Consider the following 11,294-nt stretch of genomic DNA (forward strand, 5'->3'; position numbering starts at 1 on the left):
ATACATGAAATTATACTAAATATATTCTTATTGTTCTGATTAGGTATTTGATATTCATATTGAAAAACTAGTTCTTGCGAGACTCTTTAAGAAAAAAAACACTTCCTAATAAACAAAAATTATACTCAAAACTCAAACTTAGAATCATTTACTAAGATAAATATCTTATACATCCTGTCATAACTTTTAATAAATTTGTGAGTAAACTTGGTCAAAAGAGTACAATAGTCGTATGTGAAAACGTCTTGACACGTAAGTGTACATGTGAGAGCTTCACTACAATAGATTTAATAGTTTTAAAATAATTGATAATTATTTATTTATTACTTAATAATATACTCCTTTTTATAATTTCCAATATATATCGTGATGTATACTTTATGGATGGCACATCTATATACTTATATCTGTTTTTAAATTTTAATTGTACCAAAAAAAAAATAATCCATTTTAGGACAATACAAGTGTTTGTATTATATTTTAACTTATTTCTGTTATTCTTTATAGTATACTTTAAAACATTTTTATTCGTATTATCCACATGAAGTCTCCGGACAATCAATCAGTATCTAGATTTTTATAATATTCTGCCCTTTAAAATTAGTGCATTTATTAAAAAAATTGCAGGTGGTCATGTAGTGAATAATTTAAGATTCTATAGTAATTACCTAAGGAATATTTGGCATGATTATATTCGCACCAATAAATATTTCTTTATATAAAAAATTGAGATTTTATTAAATTACTCTTTTACAATTTTGAAAACTAAATATTCTACAAAGATAGAATCAAAATAATAATAATTTGATATTAAGCCAATAACCAAAATAATAGACCTTCAAAAAGTACAATTTTTTTTTTAAAGTTAATGTCTTTTTCCTCTCTTGAGAGAGATAATCATTTGATATTTAAAACCTATATATCTAATAACGTAAGTACTCTCTCATATGATTTCTCAATTTCAAGATTCAAATTCAACATCTGTAAACAAAGATAGAAGAATCACAACCAATTCACCATATCCCTCGATGTTATTTCCTGTTTGTATCCGATAGATTTGAAGTTTGGTTGCAAGGGTTGGAAAAAGAAACTCCATGCCATTGCCCTTTAAGCATTAGAATTGAGATGGAATAAAGTATATGTTAATATTTTACATTTGAAGGTCGATCATCATGACAAATATTTTTCGGCCGGTCGACAACCATATTTGTGCGGATTCATGTACTATCTCTATAATATAAAATAAAGTCCACAAAAAGTTTTGCATAAAATTAATGTGACAAAGTACATACTGGACCTGGTATCCTTGTTTAGTAGGTGACAAAAAATTCTGATATTAAATCAATAATTTTTTCTGTTCAACTACAAAATTAGTACGTTATTAATTTTTACTATCTTAATAGCAAAGGATGAATCATTTGTCGATCTATGATCAAAGAAAATTATACCTGAATAAATATTAATGAGGACCTAATTAAGTCGAAGCCTAGAGGTACAATTTTCATTATGGTCCAGCTATTACTATTACTTGGCACAGTTCAATTAAGCAAGAAGGACCCCATCCCAATTTATTTATTTTTACTTAATATTCAGATCGTATGTAAAGAAGTACCAAGTTGTTCATAATAATTGCAAATAAACATATTAATTAGTTGCCAAACGAAACCTTTTTTGGTATAACAAAATTAATTTTCATGCCATTACAGCTCAATGATATATTAATTTTTTGATTATCTACTCAACACTTTAATCCAACTTTTGATTATCATTTTCATTTTTAATTACTTCGTTAGTTGCTAAAATGTACTAGTGTCAATATTTTTCATAATAAAATAATGCAATGACTAAGCTATTGAAGAGAACTTTATGCTTTTTTTAGGGGGATGTAGCATCATTACGTTAGTATAAACTTTTATTTAAGCAATAGTTAATTTTGTAGGGTAAAGTAGAAACGACCACCATCGTGGGAATCAAAACTTTTTTAGAAGAAATTAAATTCATTGAATATAACTATAAAATATATTTAGCTTTTTCTCTTTGTTTTTTCTTCTCAATACTTGGTATGTTTTTTTGGCTTAAAATCGACCATATATTCTAATGATTAGATTAGGAAGTAAATGACGGATTAGATTAGCATAAACGGAGGTGGATGTAATTATTTGGATCGTTTGGTGTTAACAAATAACAAGTGTCGCTTTGTTCATATAAAAAAGAACTTGTTATTTTTATTTTTAACATGATAATCATGACCTTACAGTGTTTGTGTCGGTGGTTGTTTAATTTATGTTCTTTACAGATGTACTGTTTTTTTAAGAGGAAAATGAGGTAAAAATGTTGACCTTTTTTATTGATTTTGAATGTATCAACGTCAACAATTATTGTAATGTATGTTCATTCTTAATGGCTAAATATGTGGGTTTTTTTCATAAGGAAAGAATTGTACGAATAATTTGAACGTTTATCCCTTTAGTTCATTTGAAATTGAACTTGAAAAATACGTTTAGTCGTTATTGTTGGAGGAAAGTAAAACATTGCAGAAGAAAGCAAAAGAATAAAAGCTGATATAAAAGAAAAGCCATGAAACTAAATTCAAACCTTATTGGGACAGGACGGGCGTTAAAAGAAAATACTTATTCGCATCAAGTGTAATACTAGGTACATTTTAAGTCATTAAATTTTGTATCTTTGCCTTCATTTGCTTAGAAGTATTTTTTTCGTAGCGTATGTCAAGCCAGAGCTGAAAATAATTAATGAAAGGAGAGACTTATGTGAACCAATTGACCCCATTGTGCTACAAGAATCAGATGTCCAGAAAGAAAGAAACACAAAAGAGCTCGTACTGTATAGGCATTTATAGCACTTTTTTAAGTCCAAAATGCATCAGTCAACCACGTGACTGGAACGCCAATTACTACTAATTTCACAATCACAGCTGATTTATTTGACATTCAAAGTCAAATAAAACTGACCCACCTAAGTCAATGTCACCCATATTTGTGGCCTGGGTCTTCATACGCATAAACAATTAATTTCATGCATAGAAAGGAACAAAATTGAAGGAAACGAAGCATTCCTCATAGAGAATAAACACACATTTTAACCAATAAGATATTCTTTTCATTCAATTTCTCTCATCTAGGTGGGCGGGGGTGTGGAGAAGACAAAAGGCAAAGGGATAACTTGATCTTGAAATCAACACGGCAGGTTATAACAGAACGGAAATAATAAGAAATCAGTTTCGTTCTTGAACCAAATATCTTCATTGAGCTACATAGCCATACATTTACAGGTTATAAATGTTTTATAATTGGGAGAAAACGCACATGATACTACACAACCATACAACTTCGCGTTGCTAAGGGCAGCTCACTGGCTGAAGTGAATGAATAGATTAGGCTGCATACCTCACACAGACTCCTTGTGTAAGGGATTTAATGTTATAAACTGTCAGTCAAGTAATTGGCGGAGCAATTAGAATACCACAATCGCAGCCTAACATTGTGTGGTGAATTTTGGATGATTGAATGTTGTAAATGTCACTGAACAATCCTCAACACACTTGTTTGGCATCACCTTGTCAAATATTCCTGCATTTAATATAAGATGAAAAATACTCAGATGACAACTCTGGTCAATTCTAATGACTGATAACAAAACCACAACAGCCCTTGACCCCTTTCTTTCTTTTCACAGAGAAGAAAATGAAATTAGGAAAAAAGGGACCTGATCCCAACACGGAGAACATTGAATTCCATTCTAATGCAACTTACTAGTAGTTACTACTGTGCTACACCAGCTAGATGTACTTCTAAGGAAATTGGATAGCGAGGTTGAGAATTTTCCCTAGTGATTTGCATATCAGAAGAATCCAACTAATAAAACAATGAATTTTCTTTAGAAAAGTTACTCATGCGATCATTCAATAAAAATAGCACGACCTTGATGGTCTAACAAGATAATACGTAAAGTGAATAAAACTTGACAAATATTTCAAGTCAACAAAAAAAGTGTACATCTTTAGCACAAAATAGAATTTCCCATAAAGAACATCATTCACTAAAGTATAAGGGCATAAAATGAACCAACAAGGCACCTTGAAGAACCCACCACAGTGAAGTCTTACAGCATACAAAGACTCAATATGGCTCCTTGATAGCTTCCTGACTAATAGTTTAGAATTCAGACTAGACAAAATCATACTGAAAACTCACCTCCTTTCAGCGAGAAAATGTTTGATAAAGATACACAAATCAATGCTTATAAAGACCAAGCAGTGATTTCTCTCTCTCTTCAACTCTCTTCCTAGCAGCCTCCCTGGCCTTGCGTGCTGCTGCTTCCTCCTCAGTGACAGCTTTTGGCTTCTCATTCTCCCTTTTCCTTTTGTTAACCATTAGTGAAGAAGGTTTACCTTTAGCAGATCTCATGGGATTTGGAGGGGTTGAAACAACACGTCCTGGTGGAGGACCACTTTGATGAGATTCTGTGCTTTTATTTTCTGAAGATCCAGCACCCATTGTTGATACAGGTGCTTTCGCTAAAGGTTTCTTTGAAATGGACGTTGAAGAAACTTGAGTTGCAGCAAGCGCCTCTTCCTGTGTTACCCACCTACCTGTCACATTTCATTCAATTAAACAAGCCACCAGAAAAAAAGTGTGGGGTTGCTTATTGGATCTCTGGGAAAGCAAATTTACCTAAAACATCTGTATAATAGAAGCCAGAGTTAGGATCATAGGAACATCCATTACTTTGATTGTAATAGTAGCCGGATGAGCTGTCATACTCCCATTCTGTTGTACAAACACAAATTTAAGTCATACAATTATCGAGACAACATTAAGAAGGCCACCATTTTGACTCAACCTTGAAGTAAGTGATGTAAATAGCCTAAATGTGGAAGAGAAAGGAACTCTTAAGTGACATAAACCTTTTGTGTTAATTGTCAATACAGTTAGAATCCATCCGAGCAATGTTAATTTCCTTTTTCACTTCACCACCCTTTGAATCCCCTGACATAGAAGAGAACTTTGCCACTAAAGCAAAATGAGCAAATCTTTAGGACAAGAAATTTTCACCCCCTTTAAAATTTATCATCTGGGAAACTGAACAGTAGCATTACACGATGCTTCATTGATTTGTTCATATTGTGAATTAATGACCTGATAGAGTGGTTCCCATAAAACAAGAGGATTAGTTAACTTTGCCTATTAATCAATGTATCCTCTAGACACCACAAATTGCAATATCGCTTTAACGAAGGTAGTCACGAAGGAATTGCAAAGAATGAGCAGTAAATACAAAGCCAAAAACCAAACGACAAGAATGAAAAACTAATACCAGAGATTATTTCTTTGTATACAACAACAACATCATCTCTAGTATAATCCCACAGGTGGGGCCTGGGGAGAGTGGAGTGTATACAGACCTTACCCCTACCTTGTGAGGGTAGGAAGGTTGTTTCCGATAGACCTTGGGCCAAGAAGAGATGAAAAGAAAGCAGTAATAACAAGAAGATAATAAGATAAACGAAATGGAAGAAACAAACATGTAGTTTTCTTTGTCTATGAAAGTTAAAAGACTTATTTAACCTAAAATATCTGCAATCCAGATAATTAAGTGGGAGAACTGAAATATTGTCAAATGATAGTTTAACTCATATTCAATTTAACTTAGTAAACGTTTTTATCTCAAAATTGACAAATGAATACAAACTATGAACTCTCATGAGATATCTCTAGTTTATAACAAACTCCTTTTGTTCGGAAAAGTATCTCTACTTGAATTAAATTGAAAGACAATGTTTCTAATTCAGAGTCAACACAATTATAACCAAATAGTAAAAGGTATAATGTCACAGGGCAGCAGAGAAATGGAATACCTTCTGATACAGCAGATCCCTTGGTAGTCGCTTGACCATTATCATGAGTAGCCAGGGCCTGTATATTGGTACTTCTGGCCTCTTTTACTTGAGCCATGTCCTTGTCATAGCTGCGTTGCGCTTTCTGGTCAATAAAAGAAAGACACAATTAAGCAATAACATTTTTGTTCATTCACAATCTCCTCTCAGTTAATCCATTTCTGCTTTAAACTATAAAACAAGTCAAAAAGACAAATTGGAAGAATTTATGAAAAAAAAAAACAAATAAAAGAATTAATAATTCTATTCGTGAAAGTTTAAGAGAACCTATGCAATAAGATCATGTCAATTAATACAGAAGCAAGTGAAAGATAAAGCTGCATTTCTAAGGAGAGGAAATGCATCTTTTCTAAAAGGAGGTCATGTAAATGTCTGTAGCTATGTACTTAACAGTCTACAGGTTGTGAATGACAGATATTGTGCTACTTGCATACCCACATTAAGAGATATCTTTTCTTTTTAATCAGGATATCCATCCTGTCAAGTGTTGCACTCTGAGATATCTTAGGATAAAATAAGTTGGTACCAACAGCATATTTTGAGCAGCAACATAACCTGCTAATTAGACAATTAAAGAAGAATAGCCCAGCAATGACATTTTCTCTTGTAAATGAAATTACACTAATCTCCATAGCTGCTGAGCAGACCACACCTAATGGAGGAGAAATTGCAGTAATGGTACTTGAAGAAGATTGACTTAATAATTTTTTAAAACAGATAACTTTTTAATAAGGTAAGTATTTTAGAAAATATATGTAATTACAGAAAGAAACATCAACTGATTTACACACATATATTACATATCATTCATAACCGTTTTATCTTCTTTTGGATGCTAAATACTAACATCAAAATTTAAGCCAGGGATACTATCGTTTGTCATCAGAAAACTGAAATACCTCGTCATAAATATGTAAACTTATATATGAACATAAATACCAATATAATAGCACTTACCGCTTCAATTTGCTCCAGAGCACGGGCTGCTTCTTTTAACTCTTTATCTTTTGTAGCTTTCTCTTGTCGCATTGTGTTAAGCCTATTGCCCACACTTTCCTTGTGGCGCGTACCAAGTTCATGGTTCCTAATGCTCGTAGGATTGTTCGATATGAAGATTTTGCAGAAATCACACCATTTATTTCCTTGGCTAACCCAAAACTGTTCAATGAGAAAAATATTAAACAGTCATATTTATAAAATTGTAAGTTCATCACAAGAAAGTAAACATCAGTATATTATCTTGGGTTCTGTAATCTGAAATCGGAGGGAAAAGGAAGAAGAAATCTATATACAGAAAAGTAACAGGTTAAGGAAACAAGAAATATGCAAAATACAATGACAGAAGGCTGGACATTCCATTACAGTAATAAAAAGGTAGAGCAGCACTAAATCAGAAACAAAAGCAAACCCAACTAAAAGATGATTAAAGAAACAAAAAACTTTGTAATGGATGGAATGAAATTGTTGTAGGTATTTAACTTCCAAATGTTCATACCTAAATATAAATACCAGAAACTACACTAATAGCTAATTTCTAAAAATCTCCCCACCCCCCACCACACACCCTCACACAAAAAAAACATGAATATTGCATTTGATTTCTACAATACAAGAAAGTTGAAAAATCATGACCCTTCAAATTAATCCGAACACTCTTACTCTATCACCAAAATACTTATCCAGCACAACTCAAAGAACCAGTGAAATGAAAAACAACTTGGGAAAAAAAAAAAAAATTAAAAATTGAAGAGTAAAAATCTAGAGAATATAGATGATATGAGATATGAAGGCAGATACATCAACACACTACACTTAACAAATGTACAATGAAATAAGCATGAAGAAGGAAGCACAATAAGCAACCCCAGAGAAAGATAATCATCAGTGATAGAACTTCAAATTGAAATCATTAACTCTGCACCAATTCAACAGTGGTCTATGTTCTTTGAAAGAGGGTTTCACATTATTTGATCTGTTGCTCAACTAAAGATTACCAACTCACAAATTTGAATCATTTTACCAAATTGAGCTCATCTCACAAGTGATCAGAAATTGACACAGTTGATAATCAATCAGGAGTACACAAAATAAACCACGAATAACCCATTCCTAACATCTGGTTAGAATTAGTAGGAATTCGCAAGTAGAAAAAAGGGGGGAAAAGTCATATTTTGAAGTTGCAAGTTAAAAAAATGAAAGATTAGCAGAGCGATACCTCAGTCATGGCTGCAACAGATACACGAATGATTGAACGAAAGGAGAAACGGCGATTCTCAAGCTCAAATTTGTTTCCTATTCAAAATCAACGGCCTTTTCTTCTGAACCCTAATTTTGAATCAAAGAAGTAGAATTAAATTGAGGAACAAAAAATAAAATAAAAGAAGACCTCGGGTTTGGGCCCGCCCGATCCGCTTTGAGATATTTGTTTGTTTAGTTAGTGCTTAAGAAAAGAGAGATTCTGTGCTTAGTATATAGTTAAACTAATAAAACTAATGATACAAAATATTACTTCCTCCATCTAGCGTGAATTAGTTTAACTCGACATAAAATTTAATAAAGAAAAAAAAATTAAAACTTGTGGTACAAAATGATCATAAAAATTTGTGTGACAATAAATCATTTCATTAAGGATAAAATAAACATTTTATAGTTAATTTGTCACTTAATATAAAAATGTATCATTCTTTTTGGAACTAATTAAATAGAAAAGTAAGTCATATAAATTAGGTGAAGCCACCTCGAACATTATACTCCTTTATTTATTTATTTTAATTAATTAATGATGAATTTTTTTTATTTTTCTTTGCAAATCTGTAATCACTATTCGGTTTAAATTTTGCAGTGCACTAAAGAGTATGGGCTTGTTTGCAACATTTGCGAAACTACATGGACTTATTTGCTCTTCTGCTGATAGTTCTTCCACCCCACCCCCTCTCCTACTCGTCGTCAAATATGAATTGGCTTGATTGACATTGCCGCCGGTGGCTGCAAAACCCTGTCGGTCGTCTCCGGCAAAGTCGACCTTCAACTTCCTTATCGGTAAACAATGGATCAATCTTTTCTGCTGATGCTAACAAATCTTCTTCACCTCCACAACCACCTTGACCCCACCACCTCTCTTCTCTCCGATTCCACATCATCCTACTCTTCCTCCGTTGCTTCACCCACCTCCCCTACTTCCCTCCTCACCTCCACATCCGCCGCACCTCTCCTCTTCTTCACCATCGCATCCGTTCTCTCCTATCTCGCTACCCACCCACACAAGAAAAAACCCAAAACTTCCACTTCTTCACCTAACAATAACCCCTCTTCACCATCGCCCGCAGCCGCCGAATTCTCCGTCTCCGCTTTTCGTGCCCTCTCCACTGAACATATTTGGGCTATGGAAGCTCCTCTCCGTGACGCTCAGTGGCGTTCCCTTTACGGACTTTCGTATCCCGTTTTCACCACCGTTGTTGATAAGCTGAAACCTTACATTACCCAGTCCCAACTCTCTCTACCTTCTGATTACGCCGTTGCTATGGTACTTTCTAGACTCTTCCACGGCTTTTCTGCTAAAACCCTAGCTACCCGTTATGGTCTTGAACCTTACCTGATCTCTAAAATTACTAACATGGTCACCCGCCTCTTGGCTACTAAGCTTTACCCGGAGTTTATCAAGATTCCGGTGAGTCGACGGCGTCTTGTGGAGACCACTCAGGGGTTTCAAGAACTGACTTCACTCCCCAATATATGTGGAGCTATTGATGGAACGGCCGTGAGGTTGCAGCATCTTCCGTCGGAAACCGTAAACTCGTCTATGTACTATAGCCGATATGGGTTCCCATCCATATTGCTTCAGGTTGTTGCTGATCACAAGAAGCTCTTTTGGGATGTTTGTGTGAAAGCCCCAGGTGGATTTGATGATGCTACGCATTTTAGAGATAGTCTGTTGTATAATAGGTTGATTTCTGGTGATATTGTTTGGGACAAAGGGGTTAATGTTAGAGGAGAACATGTGAGGCCATACATTGTTGGGGATTGGTGTTTTCCTTTGTTGTCGTTTTTGCTGACTCCATTTTCTGGGAATAGGACTGGCTCACCTGCTGAGAATGCCTATGATGAAGCCTTGTTGAAGGGGAGGAAGATGGTTGAGGAAGCTATAGGTTTGTTGAAAGGAAGGTGGAAAATTCTTCAGAATTTGAATGTGGGACTAAGTCATGCACCCCAAACTGTTGTTGCTTGTTGTGTATTGCACAACTTGTGTCAGATTGCGAGGGAGCCAGAGCCAGAGCTTTGGAGGGAGCCAGAAGAGAATGGTTCCCCTCCAAGGGTGTTAGAGAATGAGAAGTCTTTCTATTATTATGGTGGAAGCGCGAGGCAGGCCTTGGCTGATGATATATATCAACGGCTCTCTTCAAGATGAGAGAAGTTTGCAGAAGGATGCTTGCTTTGATGTAAGGATAATTTTACTTGTTAATTCTAGTTTTTGGTTCGTGCTAGCTAATATTGCTCTTTGACAATGAATAGCAATGTACTGAGTATTGCCTGTAGTCTAGTTAGTAACCTTAAAAGTACCTTAACATTCACAATAGATTGCTTCCAGTGTGAAATAATTCTACTGCTTTCTAACTCTGCTATCTGAAAGAAATAGAAAGATTTACTTGTCTCTGATTGATGAGCACATATATATGCATCCGCTGCTTGGCTTATCATCTGTCTTTGTTAAGCTACTCATTTTCGCCTTATTCTGCCTATCATGACCTTTTAGCTATCTATATTTTTGTATTTTCCTGAGCATCCCGACACATAGGATTGAGAGATAAAATCATACATTGATTCGTCATTTTATGAAAGCTGGAGTAGTTTTCGTCTTCTTTTTTCCCCTTTTTAAGTGATAATGAGACAATTCTCCTGAAAGGAGACATCAGTCATCCTTAAAATCTTTAAATGGATGAGAAGCTGCTCTTAGGCAAGTCCAGACATCAATAGACACTGAAATCAGGAAATTTAGTGCAATTGAGCTTTTATGTTGTTTTGACACCCACTAGTTGTAAATAATTCCATGGTTCAATGCTATTGATTTACTGCAACATTTGACAAAGTAGGAGTTTCTTTTTGAAGGTAAGGGGGACAGAAAAAGAAATGAAGCCTTCAATTAAGTTTGAGTTGCAAAATCTAAAGCTTGATGTTATATTCCTCACAGCTTGATGTTAGTGTAAAAAATAAACAAGTTGTTCTGCAATCTGCTGTACTAATTCTTGTTACTTTTGATTCCATTTCCTTTTGTTTTCCCTTTGGAAGGGAAAGGAAGTAAATTCAGTTTTGTGGAAATTTTGTATTGTACATTCGAGAACTTTATGCTTCCATGCTTCAAGATTCAGATAAAGACGTGAAACTA

General features: G+C 34.4%; 2 protein-coding genes across 3 annotated transcripts; one reads left to right on the forward strand and one right to left on the reverse strand.

The window, feature by feature from the left end:
• Positions 1–3,156: 3,156 nt before the first annotated feature.
• LOC125876047 (zinc finger protein ZOP1) lies at positions 3,157–8,305 on the reverse strand. The gene is made up of 6 exons (XM_049557152.1): positions 8,130–8,305; positions 6,872–7,072; positions 5,876–5,999; positions 4,692–4,787; positions 4,212–4,609; positions 3,157–3,587 (listed from the first exon to the last, which is right to left on the reverse strand). The coding sequence occupies exons 1-5, from the start codon at positions 8,136–8,138 to the stop codon at positions 4,251–4,253; spliced, it is 789 nt and encodes a 262-aa protein (XP_049413109.1). The 5' UTR covers positions 8,139–8,305; the 3' UTR covers positions 3,157–3,587; positions 4,212–4,250.
• A 521-nt stretch (positions 8,306–8,826) lies between these two features.
• Positions 8,827–11,182, forward strand: LOC125875964 (uncharacterized). Of its 2 annotated transcripts, none has more exons than XR_007447471.1 (2): positions 8,827–10,436; positions 10,478–10,602. XR_007447471.1 is itself a non-coding variant. In XM_049557053.1 (2 exons), exon 1 carries the CDS (start codon positions 8,961–8,963, stop codon positions 10,317–10,319), a length of 1,359 nt encoding a protein of 452 aa, XP_049413010.1. In that variant the 5' UTR covers positions 8,827–8,960; the 3' UTR covers positions 10,320–10,350; positions 11,018–11,182. The 2 variants fall into 2 exon arrangements, 1 of the variants encoding a protein (XP_049413010.1); XM_049557053.1 differs by lacking the exon at positions 10,478–10,602 and adding an exon at positions 11,018–11,182 and having other exon boundaries at positions 8,827–10,350.
• The last annotated feature ends 112 nt before the right edge of the window (positions 11,183–11,294 follow it).

This window comes from Solanum stenotomum, chromosome 1 (assembly GCF_019186545.1).
Source record: "Solanum stenotomum isolate F172 chromosome 1, ASM1918654v1, whole genome shotgun sequence".
Classification (NCBI taxonomy): Eukaryota; Viridiplantae; Streptophyta; class Magnoliopsida; order Solanales; family Solanaceae; genus Solanum; species Solanum stenotomum.